Source organism: Dipodomys merriami, unplaced genomic scaffold (genome assembly GCF_024711535.1).
Source record: "Dipodomys merriami isolate MVZ:Mamm:240054 unplaced genomic scaffold, mDipMer1.0.p SCAF_5, whole genome shotgun sequence".
NCBI lineage: Eukaryota > Metazoa > Chordata > Mammalia > Rodentia > Heteromyidae > Dipodomys > Dipodomys merriami.
In genome coordinates this window covers 63325533-63342174 of record NW_027206068.1, presented here as the reverse complement: position 1 = coordinate 63342174, position 16642 = coordinate 63325533, and the positions used below count along the sequence as shown (strand labels likewise).

At 37.6% G+C, this 16642-nt stretch overlaps 1 protein-coding gene across 2 annotated transcripts in view; it reads left to right on the top strand.

Annotated features, from left to right (window-relative positions):
* The window catches only part of Chchd3 (coiled-coil-helix-coiled-coil-helix domain containing 3), a 266634-nt gene that overhangs the window by 51818 nt on the left and 198174 nt on the right, over positions 1-16642 (top strand). For both annotated transcript variants that reach the window (XM_069996789.1, XM_069996790.1), the window contains exon 3: positions 10480-10561. In XM_069996789.1, coding sequence (XP_069852890.1) covers positions 10480-10561 — 82 coding nt within the window. The remainder of the gene's footprint in view (positions 1-10479; positions 10562-16642) is intronic.

Genomic DNA, 16642 nt, shown 5'->3' with positions numbered 1-16642 from the left:
ACAACTAATTAACCTCCATTCTTGAATCCAGCATTGGAAGAATTCAGGCAAGATGTGAATATAGTACAAGTGAAAGAAAGTTTATTAGGAAAGTTTATTAGTTTATTAGAAACATGGCAGAAAAATTATTTATGTGGCATAAATAATCCACGGAAAATGATATTTTAGCCCATCTTTTCCATTTTCCTGTTTTCATGATTACAGACCTTGGCCATGGGTTAAATGGAGAATTTTTGGCAGGGAGTGAGAAGGTATGTGTGATTAAAACAGTCTTAAGTCACAGGCAGGTCTAGAGGTTCAGAGGTCCAGTAGTCTGACCAGTCCATCACCTCAGGATTGGTAGGCAGCGTCTTGTTACAATGAGAGACATTATGCTGCCTTCAGTCCTTCCTGGATTCCAAGATGGCTGTAAAGTGACTGCCAGTGAGAATGGCTCCAGAGCATCAAGTCCCTTCCACAGCCAGTGGGACAAAGTTACTGTCCCAGGGGTCTGGGAGATTTACTGAATTACATTGACCTCTAGTTTTTACTGGCCTGGGAAGGCTTTAGGACTATTTTCTTTTTTTAACCTTAGGCTGGAATAAAGCCTATCATTAGGTGGACGGAATACTCAAAAAAAAAAAAAAAATGTGGTGACATTTTATGACCCTGGTGACCACTTAGGCTAGTCACCTATATTAGTAGAAAAGCTTAATTAAAATAGTTTCTCTCAAAGACCCTGTGATCTCATCCTTCATTTTAGGTTTCTATTTCCTTATGGCTAAGTGCTATCTATCAATTTCATAAAGCCGAAGCAAGGATTAAAGCAACATGGATTTATTACTGAGTGCATTGATCCATTTCCCTAGTTTGTTTTATACCTGGAAGTCCCTTAATTTGGATAAAAAAATAATTAAACTAGCCATATAAACATGTTGTAGTTAAATATCATGTGGTTGCTCAGAGAACAGAAATCAGAATTTAAACATTGAAACTCAATGTTTTGGCCAGTATAGAATTTTTACACTGAATATGACCAGATTTTCTAAGAAGGAATGTCCAGGAGCAGAAATACTGTGATGGCAGCAAATCTGAGGAAAGCGATTTGTCTGGAGGTCTTTTTATGTGTAGATATTACCTACTATCTTTATACTTATATTGTGTGTTTTTTTTTTTAGGCTATACTTAAAGTTGGTTAATAATGCCTTATGTTTGAATGTACAAGTCATACAATAAACACGTTTTCAATGAACTTCTGCAAATATTTGCTTAGCAAAGACTATGCAATGTTATCCTATTGACCACCTCCTCCCGTTCCTTTTTTGCTTCATCTGTAGAACCTCGAAGCAGATATTGATAGTTTGCCAGGTGGGTATTTGAAAGATAATATGTGAATGTGAATAAATTGTCACTTTAAGGAAAACAACTCTGATAGAGCCATATTGTTCTTTGGATTCATTCCATTGGACTTTCTAGGCCATGTGAACTAAATTTATCAGTCAGTTAGCAAATCATAGAAGGAAAAAGGTAGGTAGTTTGGGTCCTGGTTTTCTAGATGAGACATGTTGGCCTAAAGGAATAAAATGTTTACAGAAAAATCACAAGAAACTAATTGTGACAAAGTTAAGATCAGACCTTAACCTCCTTCACTTCCAGCTTGTGTTTCTCTGGGTAATCATGATGGTGGTGGTGGTGGTGGTGGGCGGGGGTGTCTCATGACTCCTTTGGAAGATACCTTTGACTGCTGGAATTCAGTGAAAACACGTTTGGATGGATTTTGTACTTTGTTTGGAGTTGGAGAGTTAATGCCATTTAATTTACAGTTTTATCACCAGTGAACAAAATAGGTTCGTTTTTGAAACAAAAAATTAAGCTATGCATCAAAAAGCAATATCCAGAGGTAATTATTATTTTTAATTTAAATTATAGATCTTATTTTCCTGCAGGCTTTGTGAGATCTTGCAACTATTATTCAGGATATTAAGACATGAAATACTAGAGATATCTGAATCTCAATTCTGGTTTTACGAATTGTCTACTTAAAAACATGGAAACTGTGGCATGTAAATTACAGGCTTATTTATCACTGTGTAGTGTCTATAGCCTGGTACTGATGTTTGTTTTCAATTCCAGTAGAATGTGGAGCTGGTTTCTGTGAAAGCTCACGGTGAAGCGGTGAGCTAAATGGGCACTATTTGCAATTAGGCCATTCAGATTAGAAATTTACGAAGGTATATAAATCCTAATGGAGCAATAATATTACAAAATAAACCACTAACTTCCCACTATCACCAAACTCTTTGTAACACTGTGCCTTCTGACACAATATTTATGATTATAAATGTACAGTAAGAATTTTTGCTCCACCATCTTCATTAACTTTAATGTGTAAGCAGCCAGTTACCCTGCTACATCTGGAGACAGATGGTGGGTCTTGAAGGCTGTCTTAAGCTTCATTTTGCTTCTGAGGCAATGACTAACCATACTTACATTCTCTGTGCATTTATGTTTTTGTGCTCAAATCAGGTTTCTTTGTCTGCTGATTAGATCGTGCCACAGATGAGAAACTATTACATATTTTTTTCAAATTCCCGATGCTGTTTTAGTCTTATTTTTTTTTTTTTACTGTCCTTCTAATCAAACCCTATATCTCTTAGGAGATAAGAAGTAGGCTAAGAATAAACTTGCAACACATACTGTGAGTTATTTAGTTTCAATATACTTTGTGTTCTATTTCATTGATTGCAGAAATGCATCCATTAGTATTTTAAAAAAGCTCTTTTCTCATATTAATGAATTTGAAATGATAAGATTAATGGATTTCTAGGGAGCTGAAAATTTAATTTGAGTGTATCTTATACTATAATCTTGAGCTTAACTATCTCAATCTTGGGAAACTTGTAGTCATTATCTCAAATCTTTTATTTTATGCAATCATATAACTTTTTTTTCTGATAGATCTTCAGTTTCTCATGCATGTTTTAAACTAGCATAGAAAATAATAGGCCTTAGCTTGGTGCATTGAGTCAAACTTATAATCTTAGCTACTTGACAGGCATAGATTGGAATCATGGTTTGAGGCCAACCCTGACACAAAACATGAGACCCCATCTCTAGTTTTTCCAGTCCTGGGGCTTGAACCCAGGGCCTGGGCTCTGTCCCTAAGCTTCTTTTGCTCAAGGCTAGCACTCTACCACTTAAGCCACAGTGTCACTTCTAGCCTTTTCTGTGTATTTGGTACTGAGGAATTGAACCCAGGGCTTCATGCATGCTAGGCAAGCACTTACACTAAGCCACATTCCCAGCCCCTGGCCTGACATTATTTAAGAACCTATATCAAAAGTAATCAATGCAAAATAGGGCTAACAGATACATGTGATAAGAGCAAGTGTAAGACCTTGAATTCAAACCCCAGTCCCACCAATAAAAGAGAAAATAGTAGGTCTTAAATAATTGGACCTGACATTTATCAGCAAATAATAAAATGAAAAAGAAATACACTAAAGGAAAAGTCCCAAAGGAACCAAGGTTTTTCTAATTGGCAAGTCATAATTTTTCTTACGCAATTTAGATTAAGAAATACTGTAATTGGAGATAGAGTTCATGTTAAAGAATTATATAGAGAAAATAAAGGGAAGGGAAATCATAGGTGGGAAAAATTGCCAAGAAAATTGTCATGTCTTTTGATCTCCAAGGAGTCTATGTAAATCTCACATAATGGCTGCATTTTCAATGTTTTAATTTTTTTAATTTTTTAATTTTTATTTTTTTGCTGGTCATGGGGCCTGAACTCTGGCCCTGGGCACTGTCCCTCAGCTCTTCAGCTCAAGGCTAGCGCTCTACCACTTGAGCCACAGTGCCATTTCCGGCTTTTTCTGCTTTATGTGGTGCTAAAGAATTGAACCCAAGGCCTCATGCATGCAAGGCAAGCACTCTACCACTGAGCCACCTTCCCAGCGCCTGTTTTAATTTTTTTATGGATGATAAATTTATAAATTCCTTCCATCTTAGGGAGTCACTTCTATTCATTACATAAAGGTCTGCTTGAAATATATGATAGTATCTGTCCTTACCCTCCAATTTTTGTCACCAGTTTCTGTATATTTTTCTGTAATGGTTACACAGAACAAGTGTGTTCAATATGTGCAGTACTTTCTGTTAACTATGAGGTTAACAGTGTTAAAAATACTCAGAATCAGTAACACTGTACAAAAAGAAATGTATTCATGACCTAACTTATGGAACTGTAATCCCTCTGTTCATCGTACCTTTCTTAACAATAAAAATGTAAAAAATATTCAGAATCAAGCATAAGGTAATAAAATCTTGGAATTTTTTAATGTATAGCTTAGAAAATTAGGTAGCCAGGAGAAAGAAAAGATCGCTAATCAATCATTAAAGAAGATTGTTTAGACTAGCCTGAACATGCGTGTAGTATACAATCAAACAATTGCCAGCAATCATGAACTGCTTGTAATCATTTAAGAATGTATTATTTTCAACAAAAGCTTCAAAAACGTTGAAGGCCATACTTGCTCTAGTGTTTGCCTTTCCCCTATTTTATGGGCAGTGTTGCATCATCTGCGACTGACAAAATGCCATTGTTTGTATTTTTTTTATGACATTGAGAAAGAAATCAAACTGATTTTTAAAAACAGTTTTGGAGGTATAGAAAGTATAAGGTATTAGGGTGTGAAGAAAACATTCTCATCTTAGAGATAAGATGCAGTGTAAAGGAAAAGCCACACACACACACACACACACATACCCATCCACACACACACACACAGACACATACACACCCATCCACACACACAAACACACACACACACACACACACACACCCATCCACATTTACTGAACTTGATGTAGTTTCACAATTTCCATGGCAAATTGATGTATATGGCTTAAACGCTTCTCATTTTTTACTCTTTTTCTCATTTGACCAACTTTGCCAGTCCCTAAAGCTCTGCTTGGAAACTCACTGTGCTAATAGGCAAAGTTGGCCTTTCTTGTGCTTCCCTTAAAGTAGCCATCCTGAAACGCTGACCTTTTACTTTAATAACAGTTTTATTTGAGAAAATGTTCAGATCCCGAGAGCGATAGAGTGTTTTCAGAAAGGCCATCTTAAATAGTGGTCTCCAAATGCTGTATCTTTTTCTCTGATACACGTTGGAGCTGACCTATCACAAGAACTATATTGTCGTGTTCTGTATTCTATTGATTTAAAAACAAATAACATGAAGCTTAGACTTGCTGAAAATCCATTACCACACTGGTTTATTTTTTCGTCTGTGCTTTGATCTGCTATTTTAGATTTTTAAACTCTTTATGCCAGGTCATGGTTTATCTTTTGTTATTTTAAAATCTCCATTGTAGCTAAGATAATTACTTTTTCAGGTGTGACCTTGGCCTGGAGACCCAGAACTTGTGATTTTCCTTTTTCTTTTTTTCCTTTCTGGAACTAGGTAAAGTATTAGAAAGACAGCTGTGCTTTGGTCCCTTTACTTTTACTGAACTGGAAGTGATGTCACCCAGCTGGTCTCTTAGCATGTCTGCTTTAGTGGCTCTCCAGCTTTCCTGAGCCATCTCCTCCTCTCCTGGCTGACCTAGATGATGCCCTCTTACCTGCATCTGTCCTCTGCTGCCCTCACAGCAGGGGCCCAGGGCTGACAGGGTAGGGTCAGAATGAGCAGGCCTCTAAGCTAGGTCTCTTTCTCACCCACTGCCACCCACTGCCTTCCACTCTCACCTGCATGGCCTCCTGCCCATCCACCCAGCTGGTCATTATTTGGTGATGACATTCTCATCCTTCTGTTCCAGACTGATTACATTAGAATGAAAACTCTCTGTTCATTTTGACTTTTCTTCTGGTAGGAAGTCCTATACAACAGATAGAAGATGACACTGTGCTAAGTGAAATGAGTCTCATGCAGAAAGACAACTACTCCATGAGCTTTCTTGTCTGCACAACATAAAGAAGCTAAACTGCAGTTGTCAGAAGTTTGGGTGGAGGGGCAGGGAATAGAAGGATGTTGGTCAAAGGCTAGAAACTTTGAGCTAGGGATAAATTCTAGGGCATAATACATAGCATGGTGATTGTTTTGGTCTTTCCTTTTCCCTCTTCCCCTGCCCACCCTCATCCCTTTCTCCTCTTGACTTGGTGGTGTAGTAGCCCAGGCTGGCCTCCAACTTTTGAATCCTCCTGCCTCACACTCTCCAGTGTTGGGAATAAAGGTTATGTATCATTATTCTTGGTACCAGATGACTTTATTTTATAATATGCTGTTGTTTATTTTGATAAGAGCAGATTTTTTTAAAAATTTAATTTTATTTTATTTGTGAACATACTGTACAGAGGGGTTACAATTACATGGGCAGGATAATGCGTACATTTCTTACCAAGCATTGCACCCTCCTCCTTTGGTTTACCCTTCACATCCCTTCCCAGCCTCCCCCCTCCCCCCCAATCCTTCTCCTCCCCCCCCCCCCCCCCCCGCCCGCACCGACATTGTAAAGGTTTTGGACATGACAACTTGTACTTCTCATTGTTGCAACAGGTCCACCTGTATCCTTAAACAACTGGTTTTTCCCCATCTCCTCCACAAGTTATACTGACATCAAATATAGTGAAAGCAGGGGTTATACTGTGGGGGAGGGACATACAAAGCAACAAAGAGATAATCTTATAAATGCTTTAGAAACACATGCATGAAAGAAAAGGACATTAAAATACATATCTAAGGGTTCATTTTCCTGACCTCACATTATCTGACCTTTTCCGCTTGACTCATGCATATACTAGATATTGCAAATAAGGGAAACCATGGGACCTATGTTTCTTTGGGCCTGGCTTACTTCACTTAATATAATTTTTTCCAAGTTTTTCCATTTCCTAACAAATGGGGCAATGTCATTCTTTCTGATGGAGGCATAGAATTCCATTGTGTATATATACCACATTTTCTTGATCCATTCATCAAGAGCAGATTTTTTTACAGTCCTTACTCCACACATACATAAATGGTACGTATGTGTGGTGGTTGATGTGTTTTTTTTTTTTTTTTTCTTCTGTTCCTGGGGCTTGAACTCCAGGCCTGGGCTCTGCCCCTGAGCCTTTCTGTGCTCAAGGCTAAAAGGCTAGCACTGCACCACTTGAGCCACAGCACCACTTCCAGCTTTTTCTGAATAGTTTATTGGAGATAAAAGTCTCATGGCCTTTCCTGCTGGGGCTGGCTTTGAACTGTGATCTTCAGATCTCAGCCTTTTGAATAGCTAGGATTATAGGTGTGAGTCATTGGTGCCCAGCTTGATGTGTTCATTTGGTTGCAGTAATCATAACATAATTTGTGTGGATATGGAATGATCATGTTGAATATATACATTTTTTGGGGTCAGTCTTACCTTGGTTAATGTGGGAGAATGACCCAAAACAACAAAGAGAAGATATGCACTCACTTAGGAAAAAAATAATCTATCTCATTGCTTCATACTTAGACTTGGTTTACTGAGGTCTTACAGACACTGTTTTAATTATTAATTAATTTAAAATTGAATTTTGATTGACAATCTGATTGAATTTTGCCTGAGACATTTTTTGTTCTCTTGGAATTTGAAGTAATCAAGGTGAGGCAGCATGGTTTTGCATATATAGATCGACAGAGTATTGATTCTAACTTGCATGTTGAACCTCAGAGTGTAGTTTGATCAGTAGTACCAATTAGGTAAAGTGTTTCTTTTCTACTTTTTTCTTTTTTCTTTTTCTTTTAGCAGAGCCGTATATACTTTGAAAAATGTAGTGTCTGATTATTCTGCTCATTTGTGAGAACTGTGTGGAAGTACCTAGTCAGTGGCTTGGTAGCTAGCAGAAACAACCCACGTGTTCAGTGGATAAGGAGACCAAACATTGGGCAGATTAATTTGTTTTATCCAGAGTCTGGTTAGTAGGAAAGCACACTAGTTAGATTCTTGCTGAGCTATTTCTGCCTATAGTTTGTCTGCTTTTGTTTGTATTTCTTAAAATCCTTTAATCATGAGAAAAGCCAAGATTTGCTTGAATACAAATACAAAATACAAATAGAATTGTTTGCTTTTGTGGCTTTCTAGATTTTGTGTGATCTTTTCAAAGCAAAGACTTGTATCTTTCTCATGCTATGACTGTAAGTGGGGGGAAAGCCAAACTGGAACCTACTAGAGAGTTGGAAGGGATCCTAGTGCACAGAGTTTGAGAGAACTGCTGCCTGGAGGGTAGAAACTTTCTCAGAGTCCCCAGAATTAGACATCCATGTTGGGAATTAGACCCCGAGTCTGTTATCCATGCTTCTTTATGTCATGCACACCCCCACTTGCTTGAGATACATTGAACTATTCTAAGTATATAGGTCAGGTTTTTTAAATAGAAAATTTACAGAGTTGTGTAACCTCTGTTACTAATTTCAGAACATTTTTAACGCTGTTGAAAGAAGCCAGAGCTGAGCATGATGGCACATGCATTCATCCCAGAATTTGGGTGGCCAGGGCGTAAGGATCTTGAACCAGAGGCCAGCCTGGGCTACATGATGAGACATGGCCTCCCTGCTTCCCTGACCCCCGCCACACCCCCTCTACCCCCAAGGAAAAAAGCCACCGACCCTTTAGACTTTCTCCATCTTCCTTTTTCTCCCACTTCAGCAACCACTAATCTACTTTCTGTGTTCAGGCCTAATCTGGATATTTCATATGCGTGGAAATACATAACACACAACGTTTTGTGTCAGGCTTCTTTCAGAAGCCATGATGTTTTTAAGGTTCATCTGTGTTGTACTCTGTACTTCACTCCTTTTAGTGACTGAATCCTGTTACAGTCAACCTTATGGTGACCATTCATTCATCCGTTGATGGGGATGTAGATGGTCTCCACTTTGGGGAACCTATAAATGCTATAAATGTTCATGAGCAAATTCCTGTGCTGACATATGTTTTCAGTTCTCATGAGAATTTTCAGTACCCGAGGATGGATTTCTGGGTCATGTGATAACTCCCTTTGGACTTCTCAGGACTACCAAACTGTTCGCCACAGTGGCTGTGTGCCATTTTATGTTCCCACCAGCAGTATATGAGCATTCGAGTTTCTGTAGATCTTCACCAACATTATTAATTTTTAAATCATAGTATGTTTGAAGTAGCATATCATTATGGCTTTGATTTGTGTTTTACTAATGGATATGGTTGGGCAACTTTTCATGTGTTTATTGACCATTTACATATCTTTTGAGAAATGCCCGTGTATGACTTGTGCCCATTTTTAATTGGTTTATCTTTTTATTGCTTGCCTGTATCAGTTATTCATGTGTTCTGAACTCTGGATATAAATTCCTTGTAGATATTTTCTTCCTTGCATTCTGTGGTTTGCCTCTTCAATTTCTCTTTTCTTCTTCTTTCTCCTTCATCTCTCTTCCATCTCCCTCTCTACTTCTCCCTCTCCCTCTCTCTTTCTCTCTTCCCATGTAGCTGAGGTTCCAGACATTTCACCATGCCCAGTTTGTTGACAGAGATTGAGATCTCATTAACCTTTTGCCAAGGCTAGCCTTGAACTGGGATCCCCTCAACCCCCAGCTCCTGAGAGGCTCGGCTTGCAGGTTTGTTCATCACACCTGGCCTATCTTTAGTTTGCTTTCTCTACAAATGAGAGACAAAGCAACTTTTCATGCACATTTTTTGTTATTGTTTAGTGTCTATTAAATATTTTAAAAAATTGTTACTTTAATTTTTATGATTTTGTTCTGAGACAAAGGAAACATACTGTCCGGGGCATCAAATAGTATATCCAAATAGCAGAAACAGTACTGCCCTGTTTCCCAGCTAGTAGTTGAACCATTTGTAATAATACCTGATTATTTGTACTCCAGACAGTTCTGAAATTTTTCTGGGGCTCTTTGGGTCCTGATTTAAGTCACTGGATATTGAGGAAGATACAGCTGTGGTCTCAACACTGGCCTCCTTCCAGTTGTTGGCACTTGAATTTGAATGACATGTTTTCCAAAAAATATTGTTTCCAAATTTCTATATATCATAAATCAAGGAGAAGTGAATATAATACAAAGGATCATTAGATAATGAATGATTTTATTAAATGTTTAGTTATTGAAGGGAAGACTTTGGTGTCATTTTCCACTTTTCTAACGTCCCTGGACGTCTCTTTACCTGCAGTTGTCAGACTTTAATATTAGGACATCATTTTAAAGAATTCATACTTAATAGCTCGATCCCCACTGGGCAGTTAGAAGCTCCTCAAGTTTGTGACAAATTTTGGCACGTGTGGAAATTTCTAGGTCACCAGACAACTCTTGATGAAAGCACTCCTGGGCGTACTAATTGCTCTTCCATAGTGATTGGAAATGCATTGGAAGGAGGCACTGAGCACCTGGTCCAGCTTGGTCCATCCGCTCCAGCTCAGCTTGCTTTTCTTGAGTGTTTTCAGGAGTTGCTTATTTCATCTGTTTCTGCTTTTGTTGATTCTAGTTTCCGATGAAGAATTAAAACGAAGAGTAGCGGAGGAGCTGGCACTGGGACAAGCCAAAAGGGATTCTGAAAGTCAGAGGCGGTGAGTTCCATGGCATCTCAGAATTTTTGTGGACTTGTCATAAGTATCAAATGTCTTTAGAGGAGAATGATTGTAATAAGACACATTATTTTCGATTGGCTGAACTTCAGAATGATCTGATATGAACTTGGATAATTTTAGGGTTTTTTTTTTTTTTGTTTGTTTGTTTTTGTAGGTTGTGGGGCTTGAACTCTGGGCCTGGGCGCTGTCCCTCAGCTCTTCAGCTCAAAGCTAGCACTCTACCACTTGAGCCACAGTGCCACTTCTGGTTTTCTGAGTGATTTATTGGAGAGAAGAGTCTCAGGGACTTTCCTGCCCTCCGGGCTGGTTTTGAAGGTGATCCTCAGATCTCAGCCTCCTGAGTAGCTAGGATTACAGGCGTGAGCCAACAGTGCTCAGCTTGTTTTTTGTTTCCAGTGTCCTCCTGGGGCTCAAACTCAGGGCCAGGGTTTTCTTCCTGAGCTGTTTTGCTCAAGGTTAGCAGTTTACCACTTGAGCTCCACTTTTGTCTTTTTTTTTTTTTTTTTTAAATTCCCCCTTGTTAATTGGAGTTAAGAGTCTCTTGGACTTGACTTTCCTACCCAGACTGGCTTTGAACTGGGATCCCGAGTAAGGATTATAGGTGTGAGCCACTGGTGCCCAGCCCAATTTTAGTTTTGAAGTGTGCTTGTTAAAGGCCTGTATTACCTTCTCCCCACACTTGATTGTACAGAGTTATCATATCTACTAAAGATTCTTAATTATACAAATGTTGAGTCTTGCTTTCTTAATCTATAAAATTTAAGTTTTGAGGATTTTTTCAGAATTTCAAAATCTACCAATGAATATGTTTAAGAATAAAAATCAAATTACCTGGTATTATATATTAAAGCAGATAATGTTATAGATTATACCATTTTGAATATAGTACTCAAATTAACAAATAGTATTAATTGGTAATATTCTCACTTAAAAATTGGTGATGTTACAGGAATGTATATGAAGATTAAAAATCCTCTATAATTCTGTCCTGCAGCCATAACCATTCTTAATACTATAGACTTTTTTCTACAAGTAACAGTTAAAGACTACTCACTGAAGGGTTTTGTAATAGTAGAAAATTAGAAGCAATCCACATGGCCCTCTTGAGGAAGCAAATGGATACAGTATGGTCTATTCCTACCGTGGGATACTTGACAGTCAAGTATATCCTTATGTGCTGATTCAAAAGGATGCTAAGAGCCATGAACTGAAAAAAAAAAAAAGCAGTGTACAAAACAGCACAAATACTTTTTTTTTTGGTCAAAAACAGTACTTTTAAAAGACTTAAAGTATATATTTATTCAGAAAAATGTGTGAATACATTTTAGTCCAAGATAGTGTCAAGTGCTTCCCATCTGTGCCGTTTTTGAGGTTTGCATGTAGAACAGAGCATTCGGATCACGTGGTCATGTGAATGTCTCTCTACTGTGAGCATCAGGCACAGGCCTCCACTGAGTCGATGCTCACTGTGCGTATGTTTTGTTTTGGATCTTTTTGTTTGAGAGAGCCAATAAAGAACCTTTGAATAGACTGAAGTCCTTATTGACCCTAGGACCCTCAACTTAACCTCTTTGGGCACGAATCCCTGAAATGAAGAGGTTGAAATATGTTCTCTGTGTTCCTCCCCTTGACAAACAGCTAAGGTAACCCATAATGTGCACAAAACATACAGATCAGAATATGAATCGTTTAAGACCACTATTTTCTCAAGAAGATGAGGTGGTTTATGGCTTCGTGTTTTGAAAAAATTTCAAGCTATGGTTAGTACTTCCAAAAGAGTCTGTGTATATTTCATTAGTTTCCCATGGAGCATTTATAATTATTTATTTGGGTTTGCTTGGTAGAGTATATAATTAGATAGTAAAGTTTAAATATTAAAAAATTCAATTCACTTTCATTAAGTAAAGAAAACCAATGTGTTGTAGTAGCAGTTCTTAGCTTTTGAAATTCTATTATTTTTTAATTGAATCTTATTTTTAATAAAAGATTTTTGGTTAAATTATTTTGTTTATTATATTTCACATAGGATTTTTTTTCTTATATGGTGCAGTCTTTTAGTTACGATAACATTCCCTATGCAGTGTCTGTGTGTGTATGCCTATGTGTTTGTGTTTTTTTCCTTCCTTATTCTACTCCTGTGTGCCCTGCTGATTCTGGAAAAGGGACCAGACAGATAAGTTGAATAAAAGGTACTGGTGAGAGCCAATTTCATATCTCATTTAGAATGGGCTTGGCAGCCTAGTTGTAACTTGGACAAATGAGTATTGATAAAGAATTTATTTTCTGTCACTTTTAAGGAGAACAGAGAGTGGTACAGCCTTTTCATTATTTTTTTCTTTTTTAAAATGTTTTGTTTGAAGTCTCCTTTATGAAAACTTCTAGCTGTCAAATCTTGACAAAAAGTGTGTATTCTTCAATATGGTGGTGGTTCTTAGAGGAATTGATGGCTGCTTTTTTTTTTTTTTTCTTGTTTGGTTTTGTTTCCTTTTTTCTACCATAGAAGAAACTTTTCAAAAAGCAGTAAGTTTTATGGTTGGTCTTTTAAAAGCAACTTTTATTTATGCATTATCGTATCTGTTTCCTAATTTGAAATCAGACTTGCAAGCAGTTTTGCAAAAATAGCTCCTCATACCATTGTAATGCCACTTGTACATCTCTCGATGACTTAAATTTTCAATACTCCTCCAGTGTTCACATGGTCAACCATGTCTCCAGTACATTGGATCTGAATGTATGTGCTATTACTTGTAACTTTCAACTATACTTGTTTGAAAGGATTTGAGGATTAATTTTCATTGTGATAATTTTCTTTATAGAATTATTATAAAATTGGGGCTAGGAAGGTGGCTCAGTGGTAGAGTGCTTGCCTTGCATGCCTGAGGCCCTGGGTTCGATTCCTCAGCACCACATAAGCAAAAAGAAAAAAAAAAGCTGGAAGTGGCGCTGTGGCTCAAGTGGTAGAGTGCTAGCCTTGAGCTGAAGAGCTGAGAGACAGTGCCCAGGCCCGACCGGACCCCTTCCCCCCAAAAAAAGAATTATTATAAAATTGATTTGCTATATTTTAAATTGGCACCTAAAAATTGTATATATTTATGGGGTACCATGTGATGTTTCTTGTCTGTCTGTATCATCGTCTCTCATCCATGTATCTATGTGTCTATAACTTAAGTATCTATCCATCTATCTATCCATAATCTAGTAGCATCTTCAAATCATTTTACAGGGGTTTTCAATTTCACATGTTCATTATTTCTATGTACAATGAATCTTGGTCAAAGTCACCCTTCCATCATTTTTCTCTACTCCCACCTATCCCATGCCTATCTATTTGATCAAGTTTCCTAGTTCCATTTGTATATATGTACACTTAGTGATTTTTTTCAACAGATTCAAATACTACATAATGTTCAGGTTATGGCAAACTGGCTTCCTCAAATGCTTATCATTTTTTTGTGGCATAAACATTCAATATTCTTTTGATTTTTATGTGTAATCTAAAACATTGTGGAACTTTTTAGGCTCACTCAAAGCCAGAGAAGAGTCCGTTGAATCTCCAGAACCACCACCCACAGTTTTAACCATTTTCAATTCACCCTACTCATTCTACTAGGTGGAGAGTTAAGGGGTGAGGCTTTGTGGCTGGGAAATATCCTGAAATGTCTTCCATCTGGGTAGCTTAAGTAAAGACCATGTTCCAGTTTGATGTCTTTTGGTTGAAAGATAGAAACTTAACCCCGATTAACTTGGAAGAAGGGCAGTTTTTAGAAGGGTATTTGATAGTTCAAAAGCATTAAAAGGAAGACTAGAGAACCATTAGGGAAGGACTGGAGACTACTGAAACTGTTCACAGTGGGAAGTAATTCCTCAAAAAGAGATCTAGATGAGGGAGGGCCCTCTAACAAAGGGGGATAGATAGCAGGCGGCTGAATTCCATTGAACTGAAGAGGCCATGAGTTTTTTGAAAAAGATATACCATTAAAAAAAAATTTGTTACAACGTGCAGCACAATAGTTTATTTCTTTGGGCTTCTTTATTGAAAGGGCTCCTGAAGACTAATTTTGAATTTGTAAAAACACATCACCTGTATAAGAGTAAGCAAAATACATTGATTAAGGTAATGGTTTGGAACTGGGGGAGATTTTAGTCTTGGGATACTTGATAATATTTGTAGACCATGTTGCCTGTCATACTTGTCAGTTGTGGGAGACCAGAAATAGTCTTAAATGTCCTATAATTCACAGCACAGGTTCCCTGCTCACTGCCCCACAACAGAGAATGGCCTGACCTAAAATATTGATTGTGCCTGTAATGCAACCAGTGTTCTTCAGACCTATGCATACTGGATTTCCATCCTTTGAATCATGTTTAGACTAGGGGTATGATGTCCTTGTTTTTCTGTATAATATCATGTTCTGTGTTGATGAAAACCTGGTGGCACAGTATTCTTTAACTCATTGCTCTGCTGTTCTTGGGAATTTTTTAGGCTGAAGGGCTGACACCAGGTCTGCAAATTTTGATGCTTACATACTAGCTATGACAATAGCAGCAGGATTGCCACTGGCAGGCAGCAGTTGTGGGATGCTTTCAGGCATGTGAAAACATGGAAAAGCATGTGTACTAGAACTGGCAAAATGGAGTCTCTATTCACTCAGAACATGGAATCTGACAGATGGAATAACTTCCCTAGGGTGTTTTACCTTTCTCCTCTTTACTTCTCTGACTGATTGCTACACATATTTAAATCCCATTCCAAAATTAGCAAAATGGAAGAGATTATAAGTCATCCCAACTCCTTGTAGATTGTCTTTCCTTTAAACTTTAATGCAGACATGCCCCAGTGGAGGTTTGTTGGTAAAGCCACTGTGACAACATCAGCTATAACCTGTTATATTTAGAATAAAGCTTACACATGGTCTCTGTTTAGTAGGTTTATGGGACTTCTGAGCGATTTGCTTAGTTAACAAAGTTATGCTTCCAAATTGCTGATGGATTAGTTCACAACCTGAAATTGGTGATTCTAATTTATAGAGTCATGCTTTTGCTGATCAAAACGTCTATAATACAGAATAGGAACTCAGCATGCAGTACAGAGTAAATTCGACCTCGAGCCTTCTGTTTTTGTGGTGAAAGTCTTATGTATATTTAGATGGTAGTTGAATGTGTCGATTTGCAACCACAACCAGCCAGTGTAGAAGTATATGTGATACAGTGTGAGTGTAGTCTTTTTAAATGTTCTTTACTTCTCCCCTTTGTCCTGCCTTCAGAAGTCAGAAAAATGTTACCACTCATGACCTTTAATCTTTGGCATTTGAATTTTACCTCTTATTAAAGTAAAAATATGTTAGTTTTAATTACCTTTCTACAGAATGAAGAACGGGACTAGCTGCTTGATGTAACTAGTTGTACATCAGCCAAGATTTCCTGCCGGCTGCTTGTTAGTTGAATGTTGGTTGGATGTTAGTTGAAAATTTTTCCCCTCACTTTTAATTATTTGGAAAATTGCATTTGACTTGTGAGGCTTAAAATAATTAATTTAGTAAGTGGCCTAATAAATTAGTCATACATTTTTATCAGTTATCTTGTTTAACATATAACACAGTCCATTTACTTTTCCATTGATAGCCGGATGGATACCATCAAGTGGGGCGTAAAACTTATTTGTACCTTTTAGTTTCTCATAATGGTGGAATTTATAGGGCTGGTACCTTCTGTTTAAATTGGTTATGTTTAAGAATTGATTTTGGGTGTGGGGGTGAGGGGTGTAGCTGAGGAGGTGGGAGGGAAGGGATGGTAGGGGAAAAACAAAGGAGGAGGCAACAATGCTGGATAAGAAATGTACTCATTACCTTGCTCATGTAACGGTAACCCTTCTGTACAGTATTTTCACAATAAAAAACTTACTTAAAAAAGAATTGATTGTATTAAATATTTTTAGCCTTCATATGAAAAAGTTAGACTAGGAAGGAGGAGTTTGCAAGCTACAAACAGGGTTTTGTGAGTTATAGTTATGTTTAAAGAATTTAATATGAAAAATTGTATATATAGCATGGGACCTTTCAA